Source organism: Aquila chrysaetos, chromosome 9, assembly GCF_900496995.4.
Source record: "Aquila chrysaetos chrysaetos chromosome 9, bAquChr1.4, whole genome shotgun sequence".
Lineage (NCBI taxonomy): Eukaryota > Metazoa > Chordata > Aves > Accipitriformes > Accipitridae > Aquila > Aquila chrysaetos.
Genome location: NC_044012.1, coordinates 30,614,729 through 30,628,706, shown reverse-complemented (window position 1 = coordinate 30,628,706; position 13,978 = coordinate 30,614,729). Strand labels below are relative to the sequence as shown.

At 44.3% G+C, this 13,978-nt stretch overlaps 2 protein-coding genes across 3 annotated transcripts in view; one reads left to right on the top strand and one right to left on the bottom strand.

The window, feature by feature from the left end:
• RPL6 (ribosomal protein L6) lies at positions 1-3,304 on the bottom strand. Its single transcript, XM_030026071.2, has 6 exons — positions 3,038-3,304; positions 2,847-2,945; positions 2,222-2,365; positions 1,306-1,354; positions 698-882; positions 1-196 (listed from the first exon to the last, which is right to left on the bottom strand). The coding sequence occupies exons 1-6, from the start codon at positions 3,302-3,304 to the stop codon at positions 44-46; spliced, it is 897 nt and encodes a 298-aa protein (XP_029881931.1). The 3' UTR covers positions 1-43.
• An 822-nt stretch (positions 3,305-4,126) lies between these two features.
• PTPN11 (protein tyrosine phosphatase non-receptor type 11) overlaps positions 4,127-13,978 on the top strand; it is a 31,647-nt gene continuing 21,795 nt past the window's right edge. The window contains exons 1-5 of one of the 2 annotated variants that reach the window (XM_041125868.1): positions 4,127-4,292; positions 9,442-9,564; positions 10,754-10,948; positions 12,088-12,280; positions 13,517-13,633. In XM_041125868.1, the coding sequence (XP_040981802.1) occupies positions 10,860-10,948; positions 12,088-12,280; positions 13,517-13,633 (399 nt within the window). In that variant the 5' untranslated portion in view covers positions 4,127-4,292; positions 9,442-9,564; positions 10,754-10,859. Of the gene's footprint in view, positions 4,293-4,519; positions 4,717-9,441; positions 9,565-10,753; positions 10,949-12,087; positions 12,281-13,516; positions 13,634-13,978 lie in introns of those variants that run through there. The other variant, XM_030025530.2, reaches the window with a different exon arrangement.

Here is a 13,978-nt window from a genome sequence, read left to right as displayed (position 1 = left end):
TTGCTTTTTTCCCTTCGAATTTAATATGGTGCTTTCAGAACAGTTAGAACACCAATTTGTGAGGATAGACCCCATTTGAGAGACAGAATGTAGAACGCAGGTACCCACGGAGCTGAGGCACCTTCTTGATTCGTGCAAGGATCTGTGAATCCACTGCCTTCTGGTCTGACTTGCGTTGCTCTGTTATCTCATATTTCTAGAAAGTACAAAGAATAACGTTAAAATCCTGCAGTGACTTCAGACTCTTCTGTGGAGATGAGAAAATTCAGGGCAAACCCTGAGTTCTGGCATTTTCAAGAAATCTTTTCTCCATTTGTTCTAAATATGGGAAGGGTGGTAGGAGACCGGAGGTGCAGAGAGAACTGAAGCCACTGTTTGGCTTATGTTGCAGGTATCAGAGCCAGCAGCACGCTGTTGGCAGTATCAAAACAGTAAAGGTGTTTCTCGGTCAAAAAAAGACCTTTAACTGGAATAATCACTGCTGCTGTTCTGCTAAGGTAGAAGCAGAAAAGAATCCCCAAATTTAAAAGGGGGTTCTCTCAATGCTGCTGTATTAACTCATTTTAATGGTGTTACCTCACTTTATCGAGGACCAATTAAAATTCAATTGTCCATTTGTGTCATGGTATTTCCCCCTTTCCAGCCTGGATTTAAGTAACAAGGGCATATAGAAAGAATGAACAATCATGTTCCTTACTTCTTTTTCAGTGTCAAAGATCTCGCCTTCCTGATGCTTGGGCTTACGCAGCCTCTTCTTCTTAAAGTACGCATCAGTGAGATGCTTGGGGATTTTCACTCCAGAAATGTCAACCTTTGTAGATGTAGCAATAACAAATTTCTGATGGGCCCTACGCAGAGGGACACGATTGATAACCAAGGGTCCTAAAGGCAGACGCAAGACAGAAGAGATAACAAGGTTAGCTTTCCTGGCAACAACCACTGCTTTTAAGTGGAATTTTTGTAATGTATGAGATGACGAGTTTCTGCACAGATGCCTGCAGTTAAAATCTGAACAATCAACAAGCCCTTCCCCACAGCCTCTAGAAAAGCCAGAAAATGCTTCCCGATCTCCTCCAGGTAGTCAGATATTGAAGCTTAATTATCTCCCCTCCTCCTCCCTGGAAAGTCACAAAACGTGATTCCACATAGTTACATGAACCCAGGATGCACCAAACCATCTGCATGCAGATCTGTAGCGCTACTGACCCCAGAGATGAACTTGAACTTAAAAACCCCCAAATCCACAACCCTCCCCCAAAACAAACAAACAAAAAATATCATCACACTTATGTATAAGTTTTTTACCTGTAACAAGCAAAAGGCCAGTAGCAAGCTGCTTCAAGAAGATGACACGCTGAAAAGAGATGAGATGTGACGTCAGTCCTCAGGTCCCAGCACTCTGAAATACTGCAACCCAATGGGGACCATGCCCACACACGGCCTGTGTTACTGGTATAAGCATTGACAAAGCATCCAGGCACAGACACAACTTGAAGTAACTGCCACACAAGCCAAGCTACCAACAATTCTCAGAGTACAGCTTTATCAGTTACCTCATCTACGACAGATCATGACTCTCTCCACATGTTTCATCATTCAAGGCTGAGCAGAGCCAATTAGTACGTTTTTTTAAATTTCTGTCTGTTTTACAGGACGGTGAGACAGCCATCCTGTCACCCAAATTCTTTGTACAAGTTAAAGGCAGGAACTAGATAAAAACCAGAAGAGCACCACAACATATCACCTGGTCAGAGCCATCCCCCAGTTGCATTTTATTCTTCGTGGTCAAGTTTTCCTTCTCTGAACAGCATTCTTTTAAGTCATGTGACATCAAAGCCAAAGAATTCAATAAAATAAAGGCTGTCAGTTAAGACCTGTTAGTAAACATCATTAAGACGAAGAACACATCTTAATATAACACTTTTCCTTCTGCACTGCAGCAAGACTCCCTTAATTTTGTCTAAGCAACTGGACTAGCCTGTTTTCTTCCAGCTCTATAGAAGAATTAGTTTAAAGACTGTTTCCCCTAAAGGCAGGATGAGAGAAAGCATCTAGACAGAATTCACAGAAAAGCAGATGTACAGATTCGCATCTTGTGGCTGATCAATGTCCCGTGAAATCAGCTGGTAAATTCAGGATACCTCTGCTCAGTCAAAATGGTTTCAGCACAGAAATGCTGCAAAGCCCCTGTGAGAGTCAAGAGGAAGAAGTTCCCCATTACCTTGCCTCTGTGACGACCGGTCAGAAGGATAAGAACGGTTCCTGGAGTAATAGAGGCCCGCAGCCTCCTCTTGTGCTGGCAAAAGGGCTTTTTGCCATGACTCAAAAGCTTGCGAGGAACATCTTCAGTGGGGTAGTATCTGGGCTAGAAAAAGAGGAGCAAAAATGTTGTACCACCCTGTATTCCACAGGACAGAAAGCTTTCACAAACAGTTTAGATTCTTCCTTTTGTAAGAGATACTATTTCCCTAAAGATGACCCTTCTGAAAGATTTTTTTTGTGCTGTAACCAGCACTTCAGGAACACACCGAGTATTTTCTGTACCATCATGCAACAGTGAAAGCTGAGACCAGCTCTGTATTTCTGCACATGCTTCCGATCCAGCACAGCAACGCAAATGGCAGAGGAGAACCCACTCTTGCCTACTAATCGTTATCTAAATTACTGGTATCTCCCCCAAGAACGACAATCACTGGGTCCGTATCTCAAGGAGATAACTGCCAACAGTTCCATGAAGCATGGCACAGGCTGAGGCTGCTACGTTGCGCCAGCCAAGAGGCGCATCATCTGGTCAAAAGCTACACATAACGGCCTTGAACTGTCAGTGTCCCAGTTCTTTTTCTTACCATTTTGCGGATTTTAACCACACGGCTGCCTCCATTCTTGTCTCCACCCACTGGCTTGGTAATGGTTGCACGTGGCTTTTCTTTCTTTTTCTTTTCTATCTGTAGGCAAAGAAAAGGGGAAACATATGACATTTCAAACTGAAGTCACCATGAAAAGCATGATTATTTGAACGCAGCAGTTGTGGTCCTACCTTTGTTTCTGGAGCAGTGTACTTGCGCTTGTACAGTGCTTTTCTGGCATACATGGCTGACCGGGAATATCTCCCGATACCCCGGGCCAGGACAGGGTTACGGCTGGCATGATGCTTCTTAATCTTCTTTTTCTTCTCACCTACTTCCTTCTGGCTTGCCTTCTGCTCAGCTGGCTTCTTCTCAGCCGTCTTTTTCTTGCCCGTCTTTTTCTCACCAGCTGCCTTCTCACCTGGCTTTTTCTCACTGGCCGCCTTCTCGCCTGCCATCTGTGGCTCCAAATAAAAAAGAAACAATGACTTATTACAGGGCGTGCAGAGGAGCGTCTAAGTTGCAGAAACAAAATAAAACAACCAGAACTTGATCCTTTACGCCATCCTAACATTTATCAGCCACCTCTTACAGACTCTGCAGTCAAAAGCCGTTCTGTTTGCTGCACCCCCATCACTCATGCAAAATGCTTCTCCACGCTAGTTCCAACAGCTCCAAGCCCACCGAACGCATCCAAGCCCTCCTCAACAGGAAGCCCAAGAAAACGCAAACACCCGCCGAGGCCGCGGTCGCCCCTCTGTCCCCGTGGGCGGTCACAGCTACCCCCTGCTCGGGACTCACCCCCCGGCTCCGCTGGAGCTGCCGGGCCCCGCCACACTGGGGGGCCACACCGGCCTTCCCCGGGCTACCGCTACCTCCAGCTCCGGCCCCAGCCGAGTCCGCCTCCCGGGGAGGCTCCGGCCCGGCCGGTCACGGCCCAGCCCAGCCTCCCCAGCCCCGCCGCGGCCTGGCCTCTCCGGAGACGGCTACACCTCCCGCTCCACCCCCATATTGGCCCCCAGGCCTCATCGCCGTCTTCCCGAGGACGCCGGGCCAGGCCCGTGAGCCCAGCGCAGCCACCTGAGGGCAGATGGCAGCGGATGACGCCCGCCGGGTCCCGGCCCTGCCCGCCACCGCTCCGCCATTCTTACCTTCCGGGGAGGGAAAGGGACCTACATCCGGGTACAAGTCGCCTAAAGAGAGGGCGGCGTCTGACGTCACCGCGCCGCCCGCGGAGCACGCTGGGACTTGTAGTCCGGGCGAGTCTGGCGCGGCCCGGGGCAGTCCCGGGTCACCCCGCGAGGGGGACGGCGGGAGGGCAGACCGGATACCCGCATCGCGGCTCTGAGGGGGGCTGTGTCGTGACCAGCGGCTCCGGGAGCGGGGCTCGCGCTCCTGCCGCTGCCTGACCCTCCCTCCCTCCCTCCAGCTCGGGGTACGGCCGAGGTAAGGCTCCGCGCCGACTCGCCCGGCCCGGCTCGGCTTCGCGGGATGAGGCTCCGCTACTCCCGTGGCGGGTTCCACCGGGGCCCGCTCCCGGGGAGGCGGGGGACCTGCAGCCCCCGCCCCGCCGTCGTGCCCACCCAGACAGACCGCCACCCCGCCCGGCCGCCCGCGCGCTCCCTTCAGAGGCGGGGGCGGGGCGGCGTCGCAGACCGATGACGTGAAGGACGGGTGACGCAGGGCGGGCCGCGCCGCGCTCCGTGCGCCTCTGGGGCCTGAGGCGGCCGTTGTTCACGTTCCTTTCAGGGCGCCCGTAGGCCGCGGCCCGCGCCGGAGGGGGCCCCCCCATGTGAGAGGCGGCCGTCGAGGGGGGCGGCCGGGCGCACCGCGACCCGCCAGTGCCACGGGAGAAAATGACATCGCGGAGGTGAGGCGGGAACGAGCGGCGCCGAGCCCGGCGGGGGAGGAGGGGGGGCCGGACGGATGGGCGGGCGGGCGGGCAGGGGTTCGCCCGCCCCCGCGGCCCTCAGAGCCCGCTCCTGGGGGGTCGCTGGGCCGGGCTTCCTCCCCGCGGCCGTCCTGGCCGGCCAGGGCCTCCCGCGCCCCGTGGCTGCGGCGCAGGGGCAGCCCACGCCCGCCCCCCTTCCCCGCCGCCTGCAGCCGCGTCCCGGCCCCTCTCCCCGCCCGTTCCCGGGGCGGGATGTCCCCCTTCCCGCCGTCGTGGGCTGCGGCCGCCGCCTCGGCTCGACTCGGGGCCTGGCTCGCTCTGCTCCCCGCGCCTCTCCTCCCTTTCACCGGCGAGCGGACCCTCACCCAGCCGGCCGCGGCACGGCGGGGGGACGCTCTCCCCGGCGTGGCTGGGGGGGCTCGGTGCGGCTCCGGGGCCGGCTGGCCTCGGGGTCCGTCGACCGCCGTGCAGAGGCCAGAGCTGCCACAGTAACGTTGGCTTCGGGGGCCGTGGGGGTGGGTTTCGTCGGGTCTCCGCGCCGACTGCTTGTGCCTTTGAACCTGAGCCGAGAGACGAATTTTATTTGTGTGGCAACCCACTCAGTCCAGTATCCAAGGCCTGGGAGGGTCGTGTTGCTCTCGGTAGTCCAGCACTAGTGATGACGTTACTGAAACTAAAACGTGAGCCAGCTTTAAAACGAGTGTTAGTAAGCTGACCTGATCTGGACTCTTGGTTTATTAGCAGCATTCGGTCTAATTTCAAAATCTTGTGGTGTTGCAAGATCAGATGATAAACAGTTGAGTCTGTTTCTTTGTTGTAGCTTCTCACTGTCCTTACCGTATTTTGATGTTTGTCAAGTGTTAGCAGTCTTTTCTGGGCTGTGAGGTTAAGGTAAATGTTAGACGCGAGAGGAATTACTGTCATAAAAAGGAAAAAGATGTTTATATTCTTACTTGATATAGCTCTTCTGAGATTTGATATATCTCTAAGTAATATCTATTAAAGTATAACTTCTTCAACATTGGATTGTCCTCTTTCTTGTTCTGCTTAAGATGGTTGAAGCCAGATTGGTTGGTTTTCAGTCCTGACCATTTATAGTTGAATTTGGATTTGGGGTCTTCTGAATTGTGTGGAGGGTCTCTAGATCTCACACATCAGAACAAGTATACAAGCTACCTTTTCGAAACACTTGCGGACTTCCTCGTTGTCAGGAGTAATCCTCTTATTCTGCTCAGAACTTTAAATTGTAACTTGTGAGGGAGACTGAAAAAAAAGATGAGAAATATAAACCGATGAGCCTATAGATAGGAGTAATTAAACTACCAGTCACCGCCTCCCTGAACGCTATGGTGTGACAGCTGAGACTCAGAACTGATTTAATCTCTCCTGCTCTTGAAAAGGTGATTAGAAAACCCCAATCACAGCATGGAAAAATGTATTGATTTTTTCTTTTCTCTCTTCAGTTTGGTAAGAGAGAAATATGCTGGCAATGTATGACTTACAAAATGCAGATCCTGCTGATCTTTTCTGGACTGTGTTAACAGAAAAAAAAAAAAAAAAAGAGAGAATTGCAGCAAGGCTGCAATGTATTATTTTTCATCAAAAGGTTTCTTGCTTAGCTGATATACCCTTAGTTTTGTAAACGAGAGCCCAGCTATTTCAGTGGTTACTTTTCTGCTGACATTTTCATCTTGCTGTAAACTAATAAGGGCCTTGTAGTGGTATGCTGCTGAACCCCCCCAAATCAGAATTGCTTTATGGAGTATTCCATGCATAGTGAAGACAGCTAGGTTAATTAGAGTGTGGGTTTACGTGTGTGTCTGTTACTTTCTTGATTGTATTTATTGGCTGTGATGTCCTTTGCTTGGGATAGCCTCTGCACCTGCTCATAATAGAGGTTGAAGAAGTAAAGTAGAAAAAAATTCTAAAATGCATTCCATCCCTATAAAAGGAAGTGTAAGAGAAAGTCTTCTGTAGGGGTTATGTTACTGGTATCTGTGTCTGCAGTCCCCTCTGCTCTCTCCTCCAGTTTTGGAAGGGATGTAGCCACCAAGGTTCAAAAGCACACATGTGATGGCAGTACTTCAAATGAAGCGATCTTGATCACCGGTCCGGAAACATTTAACAGAGATCACGAACACCCCCATTTTTCTATTTGGGGTGGCTGACAAATGTATCTTCCTACACAAAGCCAAAAATACAAAGATGAGAGAGCAGGAGTACAAGTTGCCATTAGAATAAAAGTTACATAAAGTGCAATAAACTCCATTGGCCTTCCAGATGTAGCTTTTCTTTTGCTACACTTACTTGCTTTTTGCCATCTCCAGTAGGAGTGTATATGTGGGGGTGAGATTTTTGTTTTTAAACAATTTATCATCTTTTTAACCTCCCCTTTAAGCGCAAGTTATTTGTAGTCCCTCCTGTTCATTAAATTATTATTTTTCTGTAATTTTACATCTTTTTAACAACTCGTGTATAGTAACCTCCAGATGCATTAGGGTTTAGGCTAAGATACAGAAGATATTCTATTAATTCAAGTTTATGGAATGTCAGCATATGATAAATCTGTAGGGCTGATTCCAATAATTTCTCCTTTGTATGTTTATATGTTTTTGGATATAAACTGAAAAACTTGCAAAGGTGTCTCTTGAATCCTGTGTGTATTTAAAGAGCTTATGAACTGTTCAAAATGTTGCTATACTTTTTTTTTTGTTTGCTTTTTGTTTTCTCCTAGTGGAAGTAAAATTTTGGGGGTGGAAGTGTGGTAAATAGACTATCGGCTTCTGCAGACCAACCTGTCATATTCTGAAATATATTATTTAATGCTCAGTTCATCCTAGGTACCAATGCTTGTGCAGTTTCTTTTGTGAGACTGCATCAAAACAGAACTTTTCTTGACCTTTGAGTAGACATTAGATAAATGTAGCATTATTTATTAATTCATTCCCTTTTGCTGTAATAACTTGGAAGTATTTTTTAGTATTTTTTTTTTCATGACCCATGCTGCATAGGTTTGATTTTTTTTTTTTTCTTGTTCTTCAGTACAAGATATTGTAGTATGCACTAGATTTTCTTGGTGCAAGCAGAATATCCTTAACTAGAAAAAAAGCAAGATTAACAAGAAGAATCATTTACTTCTGAAATGGAATTGGTACATAAGTAATCCTAATTCCCATTCGAGTGACTTGCTAGAGGTTTGGGTATTCTAGGATGTCTAAAACTCTCCAGAATGTTTCCATGAGAATCTGTTTCTGAAGAGAATAGGCTGGCTAAGGCCTTGGTAGGAATATTGTCAGCTTTTCAGTACAGAAGGATTTTCTGAAACAATTGAATTAATAACCCTAAATTTAGACATGCACTTGCATATTTTGCTGTTCTAGCAATTTAGCATGAAATGTTGACTGTATTGGGAGTGATCAGAAATGCTACTTAATTTTTTTTTAGATATAGCACTCTTATATCTGTGATGAGATTGGTTGCAGAGTCTTTTGCCTTAATGTTTTGCTTTACTTGGGAGAAACTAAGGACCTTGTCTACAAAGAGGAGTAGCCTGTGTTCTTTCTGCAGGTATGGATGTGCATTTTCACTTGTGCCCTGCATAGTGTCTGATTTATGGCAACTCTGAAAAACAAAGGCGATCTTTTAATTGCCAAATACAAGTCTGACAAAGCCATTAAAACAGTTCTTACTTGCTGGGTTCACATCTCTGTCCCTGGGCTGTGTGGTGGTTTGTTGTTTGGTTTGGGTTTTTTTGGTTTTTTTTAAGTGTGTCTTCTAAAATCGTGCCTCGTTAAAAACTCCTTTCATCCAGAGCACACAGGTGTAGTTTAGCACTGCAAGAGTGCAGTAAAAATCCTCAATTATAGATAAGAGAAAATGCAGATGTGTTAACTGAATGGCTAAGAATAAGTCTCTCAAAAGTTAATGCCATAGGTGGGGACACTGAGCTTCTTGGATATAGACCATATACAGCTCTCCTTTGGCAGGGCACTATATTAGTCATTCAGAAAGCTGTTTGTGGGTGGTGAACATCAATATGAGATTCCTCGGTGTTTGTATTTAAGTGGGATATATTCGGACCAGAGAAATTGCCATGGTAGTTAGAAGACAGAGCATTGCTCTTGTGCCTGGCAGTGGTCAGCACCACATTCTTTTGAGGAAGGTGGAAGACGACGGAGCAACTGAATAGGTTGTCCACAAGTGAAGTTCCTTCCTGACCCCGTCAGCTGGTGGTCAGCCTGTACCCTAAAGCATGAGGTTTTGTTAAATTTTTAACTTTTAAAATGTTGTCAAGTGTCACTTGGATGTTTTGCTTTATTTTTAAGTACTTTTCCTTCTTGTGTTTCAGTTTCTTTATGTCCTGTCTTCCAGGATTAAGGAAAATGCATGACTTGTGGTCTCTGTTTATATCGTATACTTTTCTTTGATATCGTTTTAATCTGAGCAGTCTGAATATGTATAGATACACCCCTTTCACTTACAAAGCATCTCTTACCAATATGTAAAATTGCAATGTAATATGAAAGGGACAATTTATACTTTCTGCTAAGATACAGATTCTTACTTATGTAGGAACAAAATTGAGTACTTCCTGGTTTTGAAGCTGTTGAATTTTTCTGTTTAGTCTTGTCGTGTAAGTTAACTCTGAAGACTAGAAGATATTCTATTTATTTATTAACACTCTTTATTTTTAACTTCTTATAGATGGTTTCATCCAAATATTACTGGGGTGGAGGCAGAAAACCTGCTGTTAACAAGAGGAGTGGATGGCAGTTTTTTGGCACGGCCTAGCAAAAGTAACCCAGGAGACTTTACGCTCTCTGTTAGGTAAGTTTAAATGTTTTTTTGTCTTTCTCCCCAGATTGTTAGGGGTCTTCATTTGATGCTGTTCTATGGGGAAAGAGTTGTAAATGAACTACTTGTAAGAGATTAAAGAATGCATCAATCACTTTTTAGTCTGTTGTTCACTTTTTTCCTCTTTTTTTTTTTTTTTCCCTCCTGTTTTCTGTGAAGAGGTTCTCAAATACATTTACCCAGCTTGAGGAAACTATAGGTTTTCACTATAGGTGAAATTCACTATAGGTGGTGAATTCTGATTCTGCAGAAAGACAGAAAAATTTAAGGGGAGGCAGAAGTAGCTTCATAATAGCATTACTTTTAGCCCTTTAAAAATCTATTTGATAACCATCTGAAAGTAGCAGAGATGATATGAATTACTGATCAAGCACGTGCAAGGAAATGCTATCCAGACTCTCTTCTTACAGGAAAAGTCAGCAAGTTTTTAAAGGCAACTGTGGTGCTATTTCAGCTTCCAAAACAGGCCTTTTGTAACACTTGTCCCCTGGCACTGTGTGTGTAAGTGGTAGGGATGGGGAAAGGATGGCAAGAGGAAGTAGATAAAGGAAAAGGGAAAAGTGGGGTTGGTGATAAGAATAATGCAGCTTGGATACCTTTGAGATAGTGGGCCTTGCTGAACAGAAGGGAGGTCTTTCAGAGAGCTGTTCTTCATTAATACTGGAGACTGTGGGAGCAAATGACTTACATCAGGCAAAGGCAACGGTTTACTGAAGGACAAATCTTAGCAGTTAGTGTGAAATTCTAGGGAAAGGAGCAAACAAGCTCTGATGGGTGTCTTGAGAATGCTGTATTCTTCTCACCTCTCCACACATTCTGCTTGTGTGTGCAATTCTTGGGGGTCTGAGGGATTTCTATTGGAGATCGTGAGGCTGCAGAGCTTATGGTGGCTTTGAGGATCCCTTTGTTACGGAATTAAGGGTTTTTTTCTCCTATTCTTCCTGACTGTTGGACAGCCACTTCCCCTTCTTGCAAGCCACTGAAATGTGGCTGAAGCACACTTCAGAGGTGTGCTAGCTTAGCTATTCTGCAATATTTCAGTTGGAAAGTGATGCAAATGTAAGTATGGATTTCTCTAAGACAACAGAACACTAAATATAAAAATGATTGATTGGAAATCAGCTGACTTGTGTGGGTTTTTTTCCTTTGTTTCAAATATTAGACGAACTGGAGCTGTCACCCACATCAAGATCCAGAACACAGGAGACTACTATGACCTCTATGGAGGAGAGAAGTTTGCTACATTGGCTGAGTTAGTCCAGTATTATATGGAACATCACGGACAGCTCAAGGAAAAGAATGGAGATGTTATAGAGTTGAAATATCCACTGAACTGTGCTGATCCTACATCTGAAAGGTCAGAGAAATGGTGGTGAAAACCTCAGTGTCCATGCACTTCTTAATAAATGCATGTGTTTATCCCTGTTAACACTATAGTCAGCTTCCATTTGATGAAAGGGTGGCCACTGTCTTGTACTAAAAGTGGTCCCACTGATTTCAGTGAGGTTACTTGCAAAGTAGGCTAATAAACATGACTAAATGTAAAGCAGTCTAAGCCTCAGAACCTATTTTCTTCAGCATTCTTCCTGGTGTGATACAATACTAAAAAAGAGGGCATAGTTCCCTTTATTTTTACTGCTGCATTATGGAAGTTCTCCTGAAGCTTCCTGAAGCTGTTATTACTGCAAGGAATTCCCAGGTATATTTCTGGGCATAAATTCGTAAGATTTTTCCAGTAGTGGGCATAAGTGTAAGAAAGTGAATGACATGCAAATCCTCAAATTGATCAAACGCACGTGTTGAGGAGCGTGGCTAATAAGGAGAATCTGAGACTTGAGACTTGATGTGTACTGAGGAAGTATGCATATGTCAGAAATAAACCTCTGTGGCCAGTAGATGCCAGTTTATTCCTAGAAGTGAAAAAACAAGGAAAAATATTGAAACAAGTTCTCTCAGTCCTCAGAATGGCTTGTATTTAACAGTAGTGGGGAGGATTACTGCCTTTTTGGCTATGTTTCTTGAAGAAATGAGGTTGATGTGATTATCTTGTCCAGTTCCTAATGTGGTGGAAGGGTAAGATCTCAAAGATGCTAAGTTTCCACAGGTTTATCAGGAAAGTGCATCCTCACACTGCAACATTTTCCTCAGTCAAGGCATTTATTCTTCTTTTATTTCCTTTGTAAGCTCATGTTTACTGGACACCTGGGAATCCATTTGGATTGTTGTAAAGGATTCAAATCAAAGCTTCATTTGAAGCTTGCATGAAATGCAAATTTCAGTGCTTATGGCAGTGCTGGCTTTGAAGTGTTTCTATAATCACTTGTGTGTATGTATGTGTACACTTCCAAGGCTTATTTTGTTTTTTATTTTTATAAACTGTGAGGCCTTCTGTAGACCTGGACATAAGCGTTTTATTATAAATGTTTAGAACAAGCAGATTCAGCCACGGCTGGCATGACAAGTAGGGTACCTGTCTATATCTTACTTTATTTAAAGGTGGTTTCATGGGCATCTCTCCGGAAGAGAAGCTGAAAAACTGTTAACAGAAAAAGGAAAACATGGAAGCTTTCTTGTGCGTGAGAGTCAAAGCCACCCTGGGGACTTTGTTCTTTCTGTCCGGACAGGAGATGATAAAGGAGAGAGTAACGATGGGAAATCTAAAGTGACACATGTCATGATTCACTGCCAGGTATGATGAAGCATGAACTTCTTTAACAGCACTACTTCCATGGACAGTGGGTTTATTCTAACAGGAGGGCCATCTTGCACTGCACTACAGAGAGCTGAATACATTTCCCCTTTCCCTATGGTACTGTATGTACTATATATCCTCTGTTTGATCAAATTGACTAATTTGATAGCATCAAAATTCTATTAGGGTTTTATTTTTTTTGAGTGCTTGCCTGACTGAATCATGTCATACTATACTATGCTGTCAAGTACCTTCTAATAGATTTGCTTTTGATTGCATCAGAAGTCTGTCTCAAATCCTCTACTGATGGAGCCTTTCATGTTCATGAATCTTCTTAAGCGAGTTGCAGTCTCCTGGATGAATTATATCAAAATATGAATAATTGGACAAATAGAGATCTATCAGAATATATCTGTTTCTCTGTCAGTTTATAAAGTTACACCTGATAGATGATGAACATTCTGTGAAAATTTTGAGTACTGAATCCAAGGAATGCTTTTAAATCTAAAGCTTGAATTTAATATAGTGTAGTTCTTCACTGAAGTATTATTCACTGATAGTCTTTTGATATTTTCGTATATCAAAAATACATATAAAATCACAGATTTTGTCATTATCTTTTTCTTCTGTTATCCTAAAAGACAGTGCAACAACTTAATTGTTTAAAAACAACTAAAATGCAATAACAGAAATAGTTTGGAGGTAGAAATGGCCTACCAAGACTGTAAAAGCTAATCTACCAATTTTTTTTTTTTTTTCTTCAAGAAAGCCTCTTTGATTTACAGTTAGCTACTATTAGCATTTATGACATTGAGTAAATTAACTCAGCACTGCTTCCTTAAAATAGGGATGGTGCCAGTCAATACCAGCCTTTCAGGACCCAATGATACTCTTTCAGGAATGTGAATTGATTTCCAAAGCTATCTCCTAGATTCTAATCATGTAGCTCAGGTAGCCTGCTTGAGCTGACTGAACCTCACTTCAGAAGGAATCAGCTCTCCTGAAAAGGCAGATAAAATGATTTTCAGTTAGGTGACAAAAAGGATAATGTCCTCCACAGTGTGTGTTTCTTTTTATTAAGGTTCTACCATCCCTTAGCAGAATGATTTTTACTAGATTCTTCTATATATGGTTTTAAAGAGAATTCCTCATATGTTGCATAGCCTAAAGATGATGTTAGTGTAGCATCGTTGTATGAAGTGCGTTTATTTTGATGAGCGTCTGTCTTTCAAGGATCTAAAATATGATGTTGGTGGAGGGGAGAAATTTGACTCTCTGACAGATCTAGTGGAACATTACAAGAAGAACCCTATGGTAGAAACTTTGGGCACAGTATTGCAACTCAAGCAGGTGAGTGAATGGAGAAGATACCACTAAGCTTTGTTAACTTCAGCATATATTGTTGAAGTGCAGGCTTTTCCATGTGTTCTGAGACATAATTTTTTTTCTTTTCTAATGCAAAAATGAATAATTAAACTTCATGAAACTGGATGATGAAGTCAGTCATTTAAATGGGAACAATTTTTTATATGCCTGTGAAGGATAGACTCTTGTGTCTCTGATGCATGCAGAACTTCTCTCTGTTTCATCGTGGTCCATAGGGACTGCAGGACTAGTCCAGAAATGAGACAACTTAATGTATTGAAGAACAACTGTGAGACCTTACCTAAAAGCAATTGTTCCCTGCCCCCTTCC